Below are 21,801 nucleotides of genomic sequence, written 5' to 3' on the forward strand. Positions count from 1 at the left end.
TTCCCTAGAGCGCATAGGTGGGTGGGTTTTGCAGCCAGACTATGGGCACCCAATGCTATTGGCTGTAAGGACTGGGGGGCATCTCTTATTCATGGGCCCCTATTGCAGGTGGCTAGGTGGCGTGGGTGGAGCCACCAGTCCTAAGGCCCCTGACATGGGTAGGTGAAGACCCTGGTTAATGGGCAGAGCAGTGTCAAATGTCACGAACCTGCCACTTCACAGCTGAAACAGTTGAAGTTAGACTTCAGGTATATACCCTGTTGTCCTGCAGTAATGAGGGCCTACACTGTTGAAATGGGCCCACACAAGTCTCTGCAGGGGGAAAGGCACTCAAAGTCCAAGGATCCCTTATCCCTGTGCCTAGGCAAAGGAGCTGTGCCTACCCTGGGTTCCTCGCTCAGGAGAGCTGGTGGTTTATTTTTTCCCGTTTGCTAATTTGTTCAGTCTTCAAGGCCAGGAGAATGGCTCAGGGTGTGTGACAGATCCTACTTCTGGCCCAGGGGACTCAGCAATTGCTGAAGCTGGTCTGGGACCCAGTGCCAAGCAGGGAGCAGGGAGGTAAATGGGAGAGAGGTTTTTCCCTAAGGGGGATGTTTTTGATCCACGGGGTAGGCCGTACACAAGTACTTATCTTTTGCTGATTGAAGGCTGCTTCTCACTGGTTCTGGGTGGCCGAATAGACTCTCTGCCTCTGGGTCTCTCCTGATGCAGAAACGCGCCTCCCGAGCACCATTGCTTGCCTGACACACTGCTCATCCGTGAGCTGATCAGGCCTGCAGGGTTCAGGCTCTTGCCGGGTCAGGTCTGGCAACTCCTCGCTGCTTCTGAATCATCTCTCCCTCCCCCTGCCACTCAGTCCAGTTCCTCAACTTTGCCTTAGATGTTCACGGCTCCTAGATTGTCATATATAATCGATTCACTTGTTTTTTCAGGTCTTCATTGTAGGAGGGTCCACCAGAAGTGTCTGACTGCTCTGCCATCTTGGCCCTGCCTGGTGTAGGGAAGGTTTTAATGCAGTATTTAGAACCATTCAGTAGATGTTGGTCAAATAAACAGATTTTCAGGAAGGGAAGGAGCTCCTGAGGAGTAACTGATAATGAAGTTAGACTGCCAGTTACTCTGAAAGATGGGTCACTGAAAATTTGTATCTTCGATTCATTTTTCTCTGCAGCAAGTGAAAGGGAACTTTACTAGGTTGCAGACCTGCATCTCAGAGCTACGCACGGTTCAGAGAGAAGGTTGTTTCAGACCACAGGGCACTTCACTGCAGCTGGCAGTAGAGGATGGGCTTCAGCAGTTCAAACAGTACAGCAGACATGTGCCCTCAAGTGTAGCTCTGACCTACACTTCCCTGGAGGTAAGAGATGCTGCCTTTTAGGACTCCACACCATCTTCCTGTTTCACTCCGTCTAGGCGCTTCATTATTTATCAGCCTCATATTGTTTTCTTATTTGTACACATCAAGTATAATTTTCAAAGCTAGATTTTCAGCTCCCTCCAGGCAGGGGATGTGTTTCTCTTTTTCCTACAACCTGTGCAGCTCTTAGTACAGAGCTAAGCATAGAGATGAGCTCTAAAAATATGGACCGAAGTGGATTATAGGTAAAAACTGAAATCAAAATAAAATCTGAATATGCCATCTGCCTCCAGATTTTGGAAGCTGTAAAGCAAACATTAAACTGCTAGATTGGTGTCTTATTTATATTTACCCAGATACCCTTAGGAATTTACAGTTGTTCTTAATAAAATCTTGGCAATGCCAAAAATAAACAACTCAAAACACCATTAACAGATTGCTATGAAGGCTTAATGGACAACTTTAAAGTTGGGCAGCACGTCATTACTGAGTAAATTAGTGTTACGATTAATTCAGATTTTCAAAGTGCTATATATACAATTTTATCAGGAACTTTGAACAAGAAAAATTTTTGATTGGTTGACAATTATGTCAGAACACACAAATTTTATAAGAGCAATATGTGCTCAAACATTGTCAACACTTAAATAGAAACCTTGCGGAAGACAGTCACAAGATCAGTCAGCCTTGGGTGCAAGAACTCTGGAGCCTTGGAAACAGGACATGTTCATTAATTTTCAATTGTTTTCTGAAAGAACGTTTCAGTGAGCCTGATCACCTAGATAAAATTATGTGAAACAAGACAAGCAACTTTTTTTTTTAAATTGCGCTTCAGGTGAAGGTTTACAGAACAAATAGTTTCTCATTAAACAGTCAGTACACATATTGTTTTATGACATTGGTTAACAACCCCACAACATGAAAGACAAGCAACTTTTAAAATTTAGTCTCTTTTAAGGCATAACTATAAGCTTTAAAAATTATACATGTATATAATTATTATTACACAGCACATAAGTTTCTAACATATAATGACCTTTGGTGTCGCGGATTAGAGAACTATCTCTGTTTTCATAAAGCAAAACTTGTAACTTTATTACAGCACCAAATTGAGTAAATTTGCTTTGGATTTGCAAATGTGCAAATGTAAAAATTCCTGCAATGCTGGTACCAGACTGAGACAGTCTTAAAAATATAAGTAAATCATGACTGCATACTTCATTGGATATATGAATGAGTGTTAAGTTAAAACACTTTCTGTCTCTGGTTAACCTGAAGCAACAAATAGATGAGTTAAAAAATATTTATGCTTTCATCTGCATCCTTCATCAGTCGAGAACTTCTAAGTACAAAAGAGAATTTTATATATTTAATATTGCCTTCCAGAGTTTCAAAGTCCAAGACAGAACTGCTGATAAAAACATGAATGTGCTCATTCAAATATAATAAAATATTCAAATTATACACAAATGCCTCAATATTCCTTCAGGTCAAATGTATTGGTCAAGAGTAAATACATTTTAGAGTCAAGGGAGCAAGAGAAATAGGTCAACTGTATCCAGGTTGAGCAAGGAGAGAAAGCAGTCTGAGAAAGCTACACCAAAGCACCACCGTGGGAGAGGAATGTACAAGCTCTCTAATATTTAGCACACATTTAGTGAGTGGAATTCGAGGATCCTGTTTCCTTTGTTTCCTCATAAAATCCAAGTATGTTATGTGGGAGGGATGCTGCCAAGTTCTTAAAGCAATCTTGAAAGACTAAAACACAGGTATGACTTCTCACTGGTTGCTTTCTGGGGTCGGCTCAGCCTGGTTGAAAGGGTTCTGGGATGACCTGTCCCACCAGACCCGTCCTACCAGAATCTGTTCGATGAAATTTGGTGTGTAAGTCACATTTAAATCTTCCGCTTGGCACTAAGCACAATAGCCACTACCACAGACCTGCTATGTTTATCCTTCAGATGGAACCTGTTACGGTCCTCACTCTGTGTATCAGGGAGAGTACACACATTGATTCTTGGATTTGTTTCCAGATTACTATTCTGACTTCCCAGCCTGGAAAAGAGGTGGTCAAACAATTGGAAGAAGGCTTGAAAAACACCGACCTACTCAGAGTCAGGAGGCTTCAGGTCGTTGAGATCACAAAGGGAGTCCTAGAGTGTATGGACTCAGCATCCCCTGTTGAGGAGCTCAGCAACAATGGTAAGAATTAAAAGAAAAGGCAAAAAGAATGGTAAGAATTTTAATAAGTAGTCTTTTATAGGCCAGGGAGATTTTTTCATGGTGTTTTGTATTCTTAAAGGGTAACTGAAGCCGGCAGATTTCACTGCAGTTCAGACAGATGTTTCTAGGTGTTAGAGTTGAATTTTTTTTTTCAGAAACAGTATGTGCTAATAGGAAAAATTGAAATATTATAGGTATAAAGGGTAAAAATTGCTTCCTCCCCTAGTTACTTTTAAAGGTTTGAGGTATCCCTCCCAACATTCTTTTATGTATATATACATACACACACATACTCTCACACATACACAAACATAATATTTTAATGGGATCATGACAGACATAATGTTCTGCAACTTTCTTTGTCCATGTGTTGGACAGCTATCTATGTTCATATTAATAAATCTGTCTCATTTTTTTAAATGGCTACGTGGTTTTTCATTGCATGGTTATGCCATAGTTTATCTGTCTAATCATTTATTACTGAACAATTTGGTTTATCCTAGTTTCTTATGCTATAATCAGTGCTGTATGAATAGACGTATATGCAGGGCTGGCTTCATGGGCTTACAACTAGGGCAGTCATTCAGGACCCTGCATTCAGAAAGGCCCTGTGCTTGAATTTGATGCTCTTCAGTTGCTGTCTTGAAATTCTTAATTATATCTTTGAATTTATGTTTGTAAGTGAAGTTTGATGGGACATTGGAATGTGCACCAAGAGCTTAGAGCCTCACTCTAAGGGCTTAGAGTCTTGCCTCCTGCCCCTTTCCCTCCTCCTCAGAATGGGTTCTCACTTGCTCGCTCCCCAGCCCTGGTGTCCCAGCCCGGGCCAGCCCAGCCACCGCTGGCCGCCCAGTGTTCCCAGCAGGGACCTGGGCGTCAGTGCCTTGGGTGCTGACTTGAGCTGAGTTGCAGGACAGGCCCCAAGTGACTGTGAGGGCCTGCACTTGATGGCAAGTGTACTGGTGCTTGATGGGGTATGACTTTAAATAGCAAATAAAAAAGCCCTATGACAGGTCAAGAAAGAGACTATGGAGGAAGTAAAAATGTTTTGTATTTTAGTATGTTTAATGGTACCTTTCTCCTGCTGTTTGAACAAGGAACCCTACATTGTCATTTTGTACTTGCTCCCCGCCGCAAATTATATAGCCACCCCTCCTTATACGTATAATTGTGCCCTTGTGCAGGTAATTTCTGTAGAATGAATTCCTAGAAGTAAAGCTACTAGATAAAACAATATGTATTTTTGCAGTTTTGATAGTTATTAAGAAATGGCCCTGCAAAAAGATCATGTCAATTTACACTTCCGCTAATAATTCCCTTCTAGCTATTTCCCTTCTAAGAATTACTTTTTTTTCTTTTAAATATTTGCTAATCCAATGAGGAAAAATTCATTTTGTTTTTGAAATTAGACTTTTATTCTTGAATTACCCCCTGGGAATACTTTGGAGGGAAATGTAGAGTGGCCTTTCCCCTTCCTTCATTTGCTCTATTTACTTGAGTGACCTTGTCCTTGATATTTGCATTCTGAAAAATACTCATGCTTACTGTAGACAAATTAAAAAATGCAGAGAAGCACAAATAAGTAAATTTAAATTATACATAATCCGACTACCTTCACTTCCTGGAAGAGGAAATATTCAAATTGAGTCTTAAAGGACAAGTAGGAATTAGCCAAGCAGAGGAAGAGGAAAGGGGCATTCAAAGGAGTCCTAGAGGCAGGAGAAGATAGGCTCGGCTTTCAGAGATGTGCCCATGGCTCCCTAAGACGGAGCCTGTCAGGCAGAGGCAGGAGTGTGGCTAGAAAGACAGGCAAGGTTTAGATCAAGAAGGGCCGTATATCCCATGCTAAGATATTTGGATTTTATTCTAAGGCAATGGAAATTTATTAAAAGCTCTTAGTCAGAAAGTCAAGCAGAGAGTTCCAAATTATGGAGCTTAAAAGATTTTTAACTGGTTTTACTTCATCCAACACTCAAGTTATGGTTTGCCCTCCAGCAGTCCTTTCTGGCTATATTGGCCCCTTCCAAGGTTATGTACACGTGGAGGTGCCCACTCTTCTGATACATTTGACCTCTTCCTGGCTCCTCACGATGACCTCTCTTTTTTTTTTTTTTTCTTTCCCCCTGGAATTAGATCTGGAGGTTGGTAACTAAGGATGTGGTTCTTGTGAAATTCTGACACTTGTGGATCCTTCCAGCATCATAAGGTTGTTGGCACTGTTCTGGTGGGGAAGGGAGGGTAACCAGCATTAGCCATGGGTTTGTGAGCTCTTACATACTGTACACGCTCTGCTCTTCTCAAGACTGCCTCCTCACTGGCTCCAGAACTGACTGTGCTTCTTTCTGTCTCCATCCCTTCACTCTTAGGAGTCTTTTCCTCTGAATTCCATCTCTTTTCATAAGAATTCCTTCCCCTATTCTCGTCAAGCCAAATCCATCCTTGAAGTCCTCGTTAAGATTCATGACTACTGTATTGATTTTCCTCTCCTTAGAACAACTACGTCACTCATGGTCTGTACCATACAATTTAGCACTTGATTATATACCATGTAGAATTGTTCACCATTGCTTTATTGTGTGATATTTTGTCTCCTCACCTAAATTGTAAGCTACTTGATATCTTTTGCCCCATATTAAACTGTAAGCACTTTTAGATTAGAAATTTCTCTGACACATCTCTGTCCCAGTGTGCAGCATATTCTACATTACCAGTAGGTATTTGCTGAATGAATTAGTGGCAATGATACCTGGAGAGGCTATTCTTGATCTTCCCAGCATCCTCTACATCCCTTTTCTCTGGTAACACCTCCACCCTCCTAGTAATAAAATAGGTCATGACTTAGCCTGAGCCAATCACGGTTCCCAGGCCCCAATCAGAGTCCTTCCCAGTGGGTTCTCAAACTATATCCATGAGTGAAAATTTATTTTTCTTTCTCTTTGGCCGTGGACAAATCAGGCACAAACTAGGTCCTTTCCTCCCTTTGGAGCCCTGGTGGCGCAGTGGTTAAGCGTTGGGCTGCTAACCAAAAGGTCAGCAGTTCAAATCCACCAGCTGCTCCTTGGAAACCCTATGGGGCAGTTCTACTTTGTCCTGTAGAGCTGCTATGAGTCAGAATCGACTTGACAGCAGCGGGTTTTTTTCCTCCCTTTAGTGGCTGTACCCAAAAAGAACTTAATGTACTTCTGGTGGCACAGAGCTCAGAATAATCTGAGGCCACGTGACACCTTTATTTAAAATAGTTAGTCACTAGAGCTGTACAGAAGAGATTTTAAATGCAAGAAAGTGGCTTTCTACCTTGTGTCACTGCTAATGATTCTTCCAGTACTTGCTTATAAATAATACGTTATCCCATAAATTGCTTGTAATTCTTGTTTATTTGCTTATAAATAATACATCATCTCATAAATTACTTGTAATTCTTCTTCGTGGGTTAAGTGTATATCTGGTTCATTGCTTGAAATTCTTCCTAGTTTGCCTGTATTTTCCTCGTAATCAATTCCTTTAACTTGGTATCTTCATCAAGAGATTAGCAGCAGTAGCTTCTATCATTTTCAGAATGTGGAGTGCTCTGGAATTAGGCTGCCTGAGTCTGAAGTCCAGTTCTGTCACTTACTAGCTGTGTGACCTTGGGCAAGGAACTTAGCCTCTCTGAGCCTTAGTTATTAACTCCTACCCCATGCAATGGTTGTAGGAATTAAATGAGATCATGTAGGTAAATTACTTAGTACATAGTAAATGCTCAGTAAAATCTGGCTGTTCTTATTGTAAATAATTTTGAAAATCTGTGTCTATCAATAATTTAATATATTTCTGAGACTTGTTTTTAATGGCCAGGACAATGTGTCTTTTATATTTCTGTATCACCAGCACTTATCACTCTGCCTAGCACACAGTACATTCTCAATAAATGTTTCTTGAATAAATAATTGAATGATTAGGAAAAAAAAAATGATTCAGGAGAGGTTGTGACATCAACTCAAATAGTTAGGGACATATCCCAAATACTCATAGCTTCCCTTAGTAACCCATAAATATCATGAATTGATTCAAACACTTCTTGAATCTATTTATAATTTTTTAAATTCTAGTAACCAAGATCATCAACTAAATAAAAATTATGTCTATACTTCCTTTTCGAAGAGAGAAACAAGTTACAAGAAAAAGTTGATACTGCAGATTAGCTTAAAAAGTAACTATGAGAATATGTCCTTCAGTCAGTCTAAATTCTGCCGTCTTTAGCACAGTCCTGCCCAGTGTGAAGTAAATATCACAAAGAGGACTTGGAGACTCTACAAGATCCAGAATTATCAAGGAAAGAATGAACTTAGAAATTAAGAAAGCAGACTCACATTTTAGAAAATTCTTTAACAATATCTGAATGAAAAGGTTAACCATAAATTGCATTCATATTAGTTAAGGTATTCTATAAAATTTCAGCCTGTACAGCCTAGTCTGTTTTCTTCGGGCTATACAAATGATACTTCTTTTAATTTGTTCCTCCTTGATCTAACTTGTTCATTTTTTCTTTATTTTAAAATTTAGCTGAAAGGCCCTACCCAGTGCTCTTTGTAGTAGCTTTTATCTGATTGTTTTTAATTTTTTTTTACTACAAGTTATACAAATGCAAACATTATAGAAGTGTAATAAAGACCAGTTCAAAATTACCCAAAATTCCAAACCCTCCAGAGATAATCATCATCAACAGTGTAGGACACATTCTACTGAAATGCTTTCCCTAAACATACATGTACATGCAACATTATTATTGTTCTGATATATTTACTCTTATAAAAACAGGACTGTACTATACTCATTGCTCTGCATGTTTCTTTAGGTATTTATCCAGAATTTTTTTTTTCCATTTTGATACATAGAGATCTAACCCATTTCTTTTAATAGCTGTGAGGTAGTCTAATGTATGGATGCATCAACATTGAATTTTTATGTTTTAGTATAAAACTGTGTGACCTTGAGCAAGTTACTCAACCTCTTTCTTTCACAATTTTCTCATTTATAAAATATAGCTAATAATAGTAGCTACTTCCTCAGGTTTTATGAATATTAAATACAACCTGCATTTGTGAGTATTAAATACAACCTATCTTCTGAGATATCTTGGTGTCTTCTGAGACTCTGGGAGAAAACATGTGAACAAAAAAACTACAGTCTGTTAACATATTCCAGCATTTGTTTGTAGATCATAATAACAGCTCACATTTTACTGAATACTTACTGTTCAAATACTCCGTTTTAAAGAATTTCCACATATTATCTTATTTAATTCCCATTTTTCTAGATGAAGAAACTCTAAGGCATAATTTCTTGTCTAAAGTAACTTTCCCAAGTTTTATCAGGTAAGAGATAGAGCAGGTATTCAAAGCTCAGCAGTCTGACTCCAAAGCTCATGTGCTTAACCATTCTCTATATTGCCTCGGTTGAAAAGAGCAATACAGATACCTAACAATTCAAAAATTTGTTCTTTGAAAAACTAATAAAATAAAGAATCATCTGGTGAAACTGATGAAGGGGAAAAAAAAGAGAGAAGGCAGAATAAACTATGTCAGCAATGAGAAAAGGAAACATAACAGGAGATAAAAAACTATGAACGTAAACATTTAGACAAAAATGGACATATTCCTAAAAATACATGCCCTATCAAATCTGACTCACAGAGAAATAAAAATCTTAATAGTCCCTTAATGAACCAGTTCCAGATGATTTTAAAGACAAGTGCTACCAAACTTTCAAGAAACAAATCACTCAAATCAAATTAAGAGTCAGAAAAGACAGGAAGGAAGGAATGGAGGGAGGGAGAAAGAGAGAGAGGAGAAAGGGAGGCAGGGAGAGAGAGAGAGAAAGAAAAGGGAGGAAGGAATGGAGGGGGAGAGAGGGAGGGAAAGGAAAGTAGGGAAGGACGCAGAGAGAGAGAGAGAAAGAAAGGAAGGAAGGAAGAAGGAAGAAAACACTGTCCAAGACATGGTACAAAACCAGAGAAGGACAATATAAGAAAAGAAAATTGCGGGCCAGTCTCACTCATGGAAATAGATGCAACAATCTTAAATAATCCAGTTATATAAAATAATAATAATACAGTACATCATGGCTGCTGTGGATTGAATTGTGTCCCCGAAAAATATGTGTTGTAAATCCTAACTTCTATGCCTGTGGTTATAATCCCATTTTGGAATGGGTTGTCTTTGTTATGTTAACGAGGCAGGATTAGTGTAGGGTGTATCTTGAGTCAATCTCTTTTAAGATATAAAAGAGATTAAAAGCAAGCTAGCAAGTAGAGATGCGGAAAGAGAGATGCCATGCCACATGAAGATTGCCCAGGAGCAGAAGCCCAAAGGAGACAAGGACCTTCCTCCAGAGCCAACAGAGAGAGAAAGCCTTCCCCTAAAGCTGGCACCCTGAATTTGGACTTCTAGCCTCCTAAAATGTGAGAATATAAAGTTCTGTTTGCTAAAGCCACCCACCTGAGGTATTTCTGTTATAGCAGCACTAGATAACTAAGACAATGACCAAGGTGGGTTATTCGCAGGAAGGCAAATGGTTTAGCATTAGAAAATATGTAAATATAATTCACCACATCAACAGATTGTTGCCGTGTTGTTAGAGAGCCAGAAACAGCCACATATATGAAAGCTTGATATGTGACTAAGCTGGCATGGCAGAGCAGTGGGAAAAGGAAGGACCAATCACTGGAAAAGGACATCATGGTTGGTAAAGTGGAGACTTCAGCGGAACCAAGAAAACCCTTCAGTGAGATGTGTTGACGGAATAGCGGCAACAACGAACTCAAACATATCAATGATTATGAAGATGGCGCAGGACAGGGCAACATTTCCTTGTTATACATGAGGTCACCATAAGTAGGAACCTACTCAATGGCACCTAACAACAACAACCTCCAAAGACATATACAATACGATGCCTCTTTATAAAGCTCAAATAAAACTAAAATAATAAAATGTTGTTTAAAGTAATAAAACTACTTTGAAAAGGAAAGGAATGACAAAAAAATTATAATAACTTTTCTAAACGATAGCTAAGTAATAAATACGCCAAAACTAAAATGGCCACGGTGATCAATGCATTTTGGCATCCAGAGGGCATCTGTCCAGGTTGAAAGCAGGCTGCACTCTTTGGGTATGTAAATCTTTCAACCAGTTACAAATCACCCTAACGATACTGTCAACCAGCGTACATTTCTCAGCCTTGCGCGTAAGGATATCAGGTTCCCTACCTAAGTGCTCGAAAACCATCTGTTTAATATTTCCTTGTAGGCTTTGCCAGAAGTCTATGTCAAGCTCTCTTGGAGAGGTATTTCATAGATACGTGTTCTCGAGAAACAACGAGTGTTAACAACTTAAACATAGAAAATAAAGACATGTTGCTTCCTAAAGGATTCCGGGGTGGTGGTGGGGACACCCTGTATGCTTCGGTGCAATGGTCAGACTCCATATAGTGATTTTTCCCCTAATAGTGTCTTAGAAATGCAGCTGTTCATTGCATTTGCCTTTAATAACTGCATTAAAGTCCCTTTCCTATGGTGTTAAGAGTAAATTAGAACCACTGTTGTATTTATTATCTAAAGATTTTTAACACAGAGAGACATTTGTTTATTTCATTAACAGAAGCCATGTTCTCAGGAAAAAAACTTTCCTTTTTTAAAATTAAAGAATTTCATAGAGTTCAGCAGAAAATCTAAAGTTATTTGAAAATTGGGATTTTGTTTTTTTTCCGGTTTGAACTGACTTTATTATCTTGTAAATGAGAATTTTACAAAGCACTTTGCAATGAATGATCACATCCTTTTTTGTGGGTGATGGAGTTCCACCTCAGACACGCTGGGTGCATACTGGATCCCAGGTTTGCGATGTTTTTGGATGTCTCTGTTGTTTTAGTTATTGATACAACGTCAGCCATGGCTAAAAAGTAACAGTCTTCACTCTGCCAAGTAACAGCACGGAACAGAAGCGGAGGACGACACAGGAAGAATAAAACAAAGGGTCCTCCTAAAAAAAGGCAGGAAGGATCTTTTGTGGTTGAAACCTAGCTCAGTGGTGCCTGTGGAACCTTCCTGACAGCACACAACAGTTTATTTCATTTTATGTATTTATTAACAGTCATGAGTTACAGTACTACTTTAACCCCTAACAGACGCTTCCAAAAAAAACAAAAACAAAAACCAACAACAGTCCCCTTTTTTAAAGTCTCTTTTTTCCAAACATTCCGTCCAAAGGATTAACGTTCTATTTGTATCAAGTACCATCCAAATGTTCAAGTCAAAAATGTTTGTACATTTATACTTAGGGTTTTTTTTTTTTTTGTCTGCTAAAAATAGTATTGCAAGTTTTGGCTTCTTTTCACATAGAAATCACGGTCATGTGCAAACCGCTAACAATGGAAGCAGTTGATCAGAATACAAGCAGGTTGTCAATTTGAATGCCTCAGATTCTGCATAATTTTCCTTTTCTTTTTTCTCAAAAACACAAACAAACAAACAGAAACAAGCAACCTTGCCGTTTTTGAAACATCTGGTACCAAGCCCTGGCCATCTCCGGCTCAAGAGCAGCGCACAGGGGCTAGCTGACTCCATGAAGACTTTCTGCAGCAGCAACATTCTGGAACAGTAGTTAAAGCTCAAGACAGCTATGAACTGTCAATCTCGTGTTTAGGATTTACTGCTGGCAGAGGCAGACAGAGGTTTCCTCTGAGTTTTCAGTTGGTTAATGGGCCGTAGGCCTTTTTCCACTGGCAGCAAGATATTTCCATAAAAATAACCCGTCTGTGGGGATCCCAAATTTACAAAAAAAAATTTTCCTCACCAACTTTATTGAGGAATACCATAAAGTGCAAACATTCAAAGTGTACAATTTGATGAGTTTTGACAGTCGAATGCACTCACAAATCATCACCAAGATCAAGATTCAGAACATTTCCATCATCCCCAAAAGATTCCTCTTGCCCCTTTACACTCGATCACTCCCTCCATCCCCATTGCAGACCACTGATGTGCTTTGTATCTGCAGATTAGTTTGCATTCTACATAAATAGAATCATACAGTATGTATACTTTCTTGTGTCTGTCTTTTTTTTTTTGCTTTCAGATTTTGAGATTCATTCATGTTGCTGTTTCTATGAGTTGTTAGTTTCTTTTTATTGCTAAATACTATTACATTGTATGAACATGCCACATTTTGTTTAACCATTCACCTATTGATGGACGTTTGGGTTGTTTGCAGTTTTTGACTGTTGTGAATATAGCTACAACAAATACCCATTTACAAATCTTTGTGTGGGTGTATGTTTCCATTTTTCTTGGATCTCACTGTGTTTATGATTCATCTTTTATCCATCCACTTACTTTCAACCCATTTGTGTCTTCATACTTAAAGTGTGTCTCTTGTAGATAGCATATAATTGGGTCTTGCTTTTTACCATTCTGATAATCTCTGCCTTTTATTTGGACTGTATAGTCCATTAACATTTACCATAATTATTGATATAGTTGGATTTAGGCCTGCTGTTTTATTTTTTGTTTGTCTTCAGTGTTTTTTGTTCATCTTTTCTCTGCTTTATTTTGAATTATTTAAATATTTTAGAATTCCATTTTAATTTATCTATTGTCATTTACCACCATGCATCTGTCAGTTTGTTGTACTGTGGTGGCCTGTGTATTGCTGTGATACTGGAGGCTTTGCAACCGGTATTTCAAATACCAGCAAGGTCACCCTTGGTGGACAGGTTTCAGCGGAGCTTCCAGACTAAGACAGACTAGGAAGAAGGACCTGGTGGTCTACTTCCGAAAAAATTGATCAGTGAAGACCTTATGAATAGCAACAGAACATTGTCTGATATAGTGCAGGAAGATGAGCCCCTCAGGTTGGAAAGCACTCAAAATACGACTGGGGAAGAGCTGCCTCCTCAAAGTAGAGGCGACCTTAATGATGTCGATGGAGTCAAGCTTTTGGGACCTTCATTTGCTGAGGTGGCACGATTCAAAGTGAGAAGAAACAGCCACAAACATCCATTAATAATCGGAATATGCAATGTATGAAATATGAATCTAGGAAAATTAGAAATTGTCAAAAATGAAATGGAACGTATAAAGATCCATATCCTAGGCATTAGTGAGCTGAAATGGATGGGTATTGGCCATTTTGAATCAGAAAATCACATGGTCTGCTATGCTGGGAATAACAAATTGAAGAGGAATGGTGTCACATTCATTGTCAAAAGGAACATTTGGAGATCTATCCTGAAATAAAATGCTGTCAGTGATAGGATACGCCCACAAGGAAGACCAGTTAATATGACTATTATTCAAGTTTACGCACCAACCACTAATGCCAAAGATGAAGAAATTGAAGACTTTTACCAACTTCTTCAGTCTGAAATTGACCAAACATGCAATCATTATGCATTGATAATTACTGGTGATTAGAATGCAAAAGTTGGAAACAAGAAGGATCAGTAGTTGGAAAGTTGGGCCTTGGTGATAGAAACGATGCCATGATAAGAATTTTGCAAGACCGACAACTTATTCATTGCAAATACCTTTTTTCAACAACATAAACGGCAAGTATATACACAGACCTTGCCGGATGGAGTACACAGGAATCAAATTGACTACATCTGTGGAAAGAGATGATGGAAAAGCTCAATATCATCAGTCAGAACAAGGCCAGGAGCTGACTGTGGAACAGACCATCAATTGCTCATATGCAAGTTCAAGTTGAAGCTGAAGAAAATTAAAACAACTCCATGAGAGCCAAAATAAGCCCTTGAGTATCTCCCACCTGGACTTGGAGATCATCTCAAGAACAGATTTCACGCATTGAACACTAATGACCGAAGACTAGACGAACTGTGGGAAGACATCAAGGACATCATACATGAAGAAAGCAAAAGGTCATTTAAAAGACAGAAAGAAAGAAAAGACCAAAACAGATGTCAGAAGAGACTCGGAAACTTGCCCTTGAATGTCGAGTAGCTAAAGCGAAAGGAAGAAATGATGAAATAAAAGAGCTGAACAGAAGATTTCAAAAGACAGCTCGAAAAGACGAAGTAAATATTATAAGGAAATGTGCAAAGACCTAGAGTTAGAGAACCAAAAGGGAAGAACACACTGGGCATTTCTCAAGCTGAAAGAACTGAAGAAAAAATTCAAGCCTCGAGTTGCAATATTGAAGGATTCTATGGGCAAAATATTGGATGACATAGGAAGCATCAAAAGAAGATGGAAGTAATACACAGAGTCACTGTACCAAAAAAATTGGTCAACGTTCAGCCATTTCAGGAGGTAGCATATGATCAAGAACCAATGGTAGAAGGAAGAAATCCAAGCTGCACTGAAGGCATTGGCAAAAAACAAGGCTCCAGGAGTTGACCAATTGAGATCGTTCAACAAACGGATGCAGCACTGGAAGTGCTCAATCATCTATGCCAAGAAATTTGGAAGACAGCTACCTGGCCAACCAACTGGAAGAGATCCATATTTGTGCCCATTCCGAAGAAAGGTGATCCAATAGAATGTGGAAATTATCAAACAATATCATTAATATTACACACAAGTAAAATTTTCCTAAAGATCATTCAAAAACAGTTGCAGCAGTGCATAGATAAGGAACTACCAGAAATTCAAGCTGGATTCAGAAGAGGATGTGGAACGAGGGATATCATTGCTGACGTCAGATGGATCTTGGCTGAAAGCAGAAAATACCAGAAAGGCGTTTACCTGTGTTTTATTGACTATGCAAAGGCATTCGACTGTGTGGATCATAACAAATTACAGATAACATTGTGAAGAATGGGAATTCCAGAACACTTACTTGTGTTCAAGCCGAACATGTACATAGACCAAGAGGCAGTTGTTCCAACAGAGCAAGGGGATACTGTGTGGCTTAAATTCAGGAAAGGTGTGCGTCAGGGTTGTATCCTTTCACATATTTATTCCATCTGTATGCTGAACAAATAATCCAAGAAGCTGGACTGTATGAAGAATTTGATATCAGGATTGGAGGAAGACTCATTAACAACCTGTGATATGCGGATGACACAACCTTGTTTGCTGAAAGTGAAGAGAACTTGAAGCACTTACTGATGAAGATCAAAGACTACAGCCTTCAGTATGGATTACACCTCAACATAAAGAAAACAAAAATCCTCACAACTGGCAACATCATGATAAATGGAGAAAAGATTGACATTGTCAAGGATTTCATTTTACTTGGATCCACAATTAAAGTCCATGGAAGCAGCAGTCAAGAAATCAGGCGACGTATTGCATTGGGAAATCTGCTGCAAAAGCCTTCTTTAAAGTATTAAAAAAAAAAAAAAAAAAAGTCACTTTAAGGACTAAGGTGCGTCTGACCCAATCATAATATTTTCAATCACCTCATATGTATGCGAAAGCTGGACAATGAATAAGGAAGACAGAAGAATTGATGTCTTTGAATTATGATGTTGGTGAAGAATAGTGAATATACCATGGACTGCCAAAAGAACAAACAAATCTGTCTTGGAAGAAATATAGCCAGAGTGCTCCTTGAAAGTGAGGATAGCAAGACTTCATCTCACGGACTTTGGACATATTATCAGAAGGGACCAGTCCCTGGAGAAGACATCATGCTTGGTAAAGTAGAAGGTCATCGAAAAAGAGGAAGAACCTCAACAAGATAGATTTGACATGGTGGCTGCAACAATGGGCTCAGACGTAACAACAATTGTGAGGGAGCGGCAGGACCAGGCAGTGTTTCGTTCTGTTGCACATAGGATCTCTATGAGTCAGAACCCACTCAACAGCAACTGACAACAACATTGTCATTTAGCTATACCTCTTTGCATTATTTTTTTTAGTGGCCGCTCTAGGGATTGTGTTATATGTCATTAACTTTGCACTCTACTTAGAGTGACTATAGTACCATTTCATATAAAATGTGGAAATCTAAAGATTTAAAAAATATATTTTAAATGTATATATAATTGTATATGTGTGTGTATATATATATATATAAACACACATGTATATATAATTCCCATGTATCTATTTAAATTTAACTTTTTTACAGCTCAGTTAAAGTGTGGAAACCTTACAACTATGTAGGTCCATTTACACACACACACTGCTTTTATGTTATAACTGCCATATGTATGATATCTACATTCATTAAAAACTCCACAAGAGGTTGTACAACATGATGAACATAATCAATGTCACTAAATGGTACATGTAAAAATTGCTGAATTGGCAACTTTTTTATTATATATATAATTTTTTTACCACAATGAAATTTTTATTTAAAAAAAAATAGATATTGAATTAAAAAAAAAAAACTCCACAAGGCAATGTTATAAATTTTTCTTTAAACAATCATGGGCATTTTAAAGAAATTAAGAGAAAAATAGTCTTTTGTATTTACCCATGTATTTACCATTTCTGATCTCTTTACTCATCCTGAAGATCTAAGCTTCTCTTAGGTATCATTACCTTCATCTTGAAGAACTTTAGTCTTTTCTTATAGGGGGATTCTGGTGGTGACAAATTCTCTTAGTTCTTTTCTCTGAAAATGTCTATTTCACCTTAATTCTTGAAGGATATTTCTCTTGTATGTAGTTCTGGGTTGGCAGGGTTTTTGGTTTGTTTTTTGTTTTTGTTTTTCTTTTCAGCACTTTAAAGATGTTGTTCCACTATCTTCTGGACTTCCATGGTTTCTGATTAAAAGTCACAGTCCTTCAAATCATTTTTACCTGTATGTGAAATATTTTTCTGACTGCTTTCAATATTTGTTTGTTTATGCTTGGTTTTCAGTAGCTTTGTAACGATGTGGCTGGTCATAAATTTCTTCTAACTTATCCTATTTGGGGTTCACTGAGCTTCTTGAATCTATAAATTTATGCCCTTAACCCAATTTGGGAAATTTTCTGCCATTATTTCTTCTAATGCTTTTTTCTGCCTCATTCTCACTCCTCTCCTTCCGGGACTACAGTTATCCGTATTTTAAACCTTTTTAAATTGTCCCGCAACTTCCCAAGACTCTGGGGTTTTTCTGGTTTTTGTTTTGTTTTATGTTGTTTTCTCCAAAGTTTTTTCTCTCTCTTCTTCAGATTAAATGATCTCTATTGACCTATCCTTGAGTTCACTGACTCTTTTGTCTCTCGTCTCCATTCTGCTATTAAGCCCATGTGAATTTTTTTCATTTCAGATGTTGGATTTTTCAGTTCTAAAATTTCAGTTTGGTTCATTTTTATGTTATTTTTTCTCTGTTGATATTGTCTATCTTTTCATTATTATAATGTATTTTCCACTCACAGCGTAACTATAATTATGCTACTTTAAGGTCTTTGTTCGATAATTCCCACTTCTTAGTTGTCTTAGTGTTTGCCTCTGTTGATTATATTTTCCTTTGAGACTGAGTCACATTTTTCTGGCTCTTTGTATGTCAAGAACGTTTGGATTGTATTTTGTGAGTGTTACAGAGCCCTGGTGGTGCAGTGGTTAAGAGCCTGGCTGCTAACCAAAAGCTCAGCAGTTCGAATCCACCAGCTGCTCCTTGGAAACGCTATGGGGCAGTTCTCCTCTGTCCTGTAGGGTTGCTATGAGTCAGAATCGACTCAGTGGCAGTGGGTTTGGTTTTGGTTTTGGTTTTGGATAGAGACTCTGGATCCTATTATATTGCCCTGAAAAGTGTTTGCTTTAGAAGACAATTAATTTTGTTACACTCAAACTGCAACTGGTTGTGCCTGCAGTGGGCAGGGACTCAGATCTAAGTTCTGTTCTTTAGCCCTTAGCTATAAGCTGCTTTCACTTTGCCCCATGCATATGTGGTACAAAGGTCGGCCAGACACCTGAACCGAATTTAAAAATATAAACTCGGGCACCCTTCTTTCTTGGTTTCCGTTTCACTCTCTGAAGGCCCTGGTTGCCCCAGGCTCCTTCCCCTGGCAACTCCAGGAAAGACAGAGGGCTTTCTATTGAAGTTTTACCTGCCCTCACACTGCTGTGACTGTAGCCACCCACCCTCAGGGCAAAGGCACAAAAAATGGGAAACCCACTCCTTGCTGGTCACTTATTCCAAGTTTCGACTCCTCTCCAAAATCTGTCTACTTTTGTTCAGTCTCCAGACCCCTCAGGTAGTTATCTTTTGTATATTTTCCTGAGTTTATAGCTGTGATTTTGCAGGAAGATCAGTTGGATACTGAAATCTAACCATACTGGAAACCCCTGGATTGGTTTGGTTCTTTCTTTTTACCCCTTTTCTACCTCCTATTCAGGTAAGTAATGTCACGTTCTCTATCACTTCTCTCTCTGTCTTTAGGAGGCTGCAACTTAAAAGAAATTCTTCTAGTTAAATCCCAACTCTTCTCTTCTTCTCTGTCTGCCCCCATCCTCTGACACTCATAGACACACATCTCTGCTGTACTTGGCAAAAGACTTGTGTTGCTGCCACCCAACCTTGGGACAATCTGGCCACTTCTTTATCAGAAATCAGCCCCATCATACACCTGGCACTAGTTAGTACAATGCAAGAATTAATTGGGGAACAAGCCCCAAGTCCAGAAATAGACCCACATCCATCTAGAAATTTAGTATAGGATCAAGGCGGCATCTCAAATCACTAGGGCAAAGATGAACTTGTTAAAAAAAAAATTTCTGAGACAACTGGTTAGCCATTTGGGAAAAAAACTCCAAATGGACCAGGGATCTAAATGTAATAAATAATAATTTTTTCAAAGTGCTAAAAAATATTTGGTGAATTCCTACATAATCTCAGAGGGAAAGGTCTTTTAACTATGACTCAAAGTCCAGGTACAGTAAAGGAAAAATGGATAAATTTAACTACATAAAAAGGAAAGTCTTTGGCATGGCAAAAAGCACCATAAACCAAGTCACAGACAAGGGACAAAAGAAAAGAAAAATTATTTGCAAATTATATCACAGAAAAAAAAAGGGGGGGGTCTCTAGTATATAAAAGACACTTAAAAGTTGAGGGGAGAAAGACCAAAAACCCTATAGAAAAAATGGACAAAAGATGTGAATAAATAATTGAAAAAAAGATTTTTAAATATTTAGACATATGAAAAGATGCTCAACCTCACTCATAATTAGAGAAATGCAAGTTAAGACTACACCCAGATACCATTACTCACCTATTAGATCGGCAAAAACTAAAAGGTATGAAGCACATTCTGTTGGTGAGACTGCATTTTCATACACTGCTGGTGAGGATGCACAATGGTACACCCCTTCTGGAGGGAATACTATTTAACAAATTAGAGACTGTCTAACGAAACTACCTATGTGTTTCTTTTAACTCAACAGTGCCACTTGTGGGACTCAAATATCTTAAAGATACACTTCCAAAAATACAAAAATGCATATATGCATATACAGGGTCACAAAGTTGTTACACAGTCTATCAAAAATTTTTTTAAACATATGTTTTTGAATTTTCTTTGGGTACAGCATCTTTTTCAGCTTTTCCTTACTCTACCTAGCTCCCCAGTAAGTCTTACATTCCTTTTTGGTTCCTCCTGCTTTTGTTCTCACCTCAAAGCAGAGCTTTCTCTCAGGTCCTTTGGGCATTAAGGAGGCAAAGCTCCTCCATCTGGTTCTCAGGATCACACCAATGAGTGAGTGCCCTCATAGCCTCACTTCGCTCTTCATTCCATACTTCTCCCAAATATCCTGTTTCCCTCCTCTCCTCCCCTACTGCAGTGAAATGGAAAGCATTTCTTCCCAAAAGCTTTCCAAATTTACCTTACAATTTGCATTAAATACTTTTTGGTTTATAGACTATATAAATTAATCTCTCTGCAGAAAAAGATTTTTAATACCGGTTAAGTCTAGTGTTTCCCAAGACAAACTATACTTTAGATTGTGATATACCTAAAACAGTAATAGTAATCAACCTCTTTTGCATGTGCACTGCGTTTTTTAAAAAAATAAAAATAAAAATAGAGCTACTGAGAACCACAGATAAAATATATTTTCTTACAGCTTAGATCACATACTTTATTGAAGAGAAAAATGTTAGTCCTTCCCCTCTAAAATAAATGGCACTGGCTTTTAGTGACAAAATTGTCATAGGTAAACAGCTGGGAGTCAGCCTTCTAATCTTTCATCCCTTATAGTTCCATGGAGTTTTAAAGTTCACAAAGTGCTTTCAGATGTATTGTATCGTTTTATATTCAAATGAACCCTTTACCTAGCGATTATTATCTATCCAACTTTACAGATGGAAAAATTGAGTTTAGAGAGATGAAGTGACTGGCCTAGGCAGTGACAGAGCCCACCCTCCTTAGAAGGGAGTGTAGGGACTATGTGTCATTGCATGAGCATGCTCCTTGCGGGGGGTCTCGTCCTTCACCCAGCAGCTTATTAACCAATCCTCACTTCCTCCCGTATACTGCTTTAGCCTTCTTGCTATTCCTCCAACACATCAAGCTCATTCTCACTTCAAGACTTTGAACTTGTTGATCCCAATATAAGGAACCATCTTCCCACAAATGTTTTCATGGCTCACTCCTTCAGTTCGTTCAAGTCTCTGCTCAACTGTCACCTCCTTAGAGAGTACTTCCCTGACCAACCAAGCTAAAATTGCACACACGTACACCCTTATTCTGCTTTATTTTTCTTTATAGTATCTATCATTATCTGCAATATATTTTGTTTTATGTTTGTTTATTGTCTGTTCTCCTACTACAAATTAAACCACGAAAACAGGGAATTTGTCTGGTTCATTGTTGATACCAATCAGTGTCTGGCTCATAACAAGTTGACAGTTGCCATCCAGTCAATTCTGACTCAGGGTGACCCCCATGTGTGTTCAGAGTAGAACTGTACTCCATAGCATTTTCAGTGGCTGAATTTTTCAGAAGTAGGTCACCAGGCCTTTCTTCTGAGGCACCTCTGGGTATATTCCAATTTCCAACATTTCAGTTAGCAGCCGAGCACATTAACCATTTGTACCACCTAGGGACTTTAGCTGGTTCATAAGAAGAAAAAAAAAACCTCATAGCAACACTAAAAGACAGAGTAGAACTGCCCCATAGGGTTTCCAAGGAGCACCTCATAGATTTGAAGTACTGACCTTTTGATTAGCAGTTATAGCTCTTAATCACTACACCACCCACCTGGTTCATAGAAAGCACTAAATAAATATTTGTTCGAATGACAAAGTCATTGAAGGATTAAGTGAATGAATGAATGAATG

General features: G+C 38.5%; 1 protein-coding gene across 2 annotated transcripts in view; it reads left to right on the forward strand.

The window, feature by feature from the left end:
* Nucleotides 1-21,801, forward strand: part of M1AP (meiosis 1 associated protein) — a 105,076-nt gene that overhangs the window by 41,909 nt on the left and 41,366 nt on the right. For both annotated transcript variants that reach the window (XM_023732482.1, XM_012556265.2), the window contains exons 2-3: nucleotides 1,172-1,357; nucleotides 3,391-3,559. In XM_023732482.1, coding sequence (XP_023588250.1) covers nucleotides 1,172-1,357; nucleotides 3,391-3,559 — 355 coding nt within the window. The remainder of the gene's footprint in view (nucleotides 1-1,171; nucleotides 1,358-3,390; nucleotides 3,560-21,801) is intronic.

This window comes from Trichechus manatus, unplaced genomic scaffold, assembly GCF_000243295.1.
Source record: "Trichechus manatus latirostris isolate Lorelei unplaced genomic scaffold, TriManLat1.0 scaffold00004, whole genome shotgun sequence".
NCBI classification, from domain to species: domain Eukaryota; kingdom Metazoa; phylum Chordata; class Mammalia; order Sirenia; family Trichechidae; genus Trichechus; species Trichechus manatus.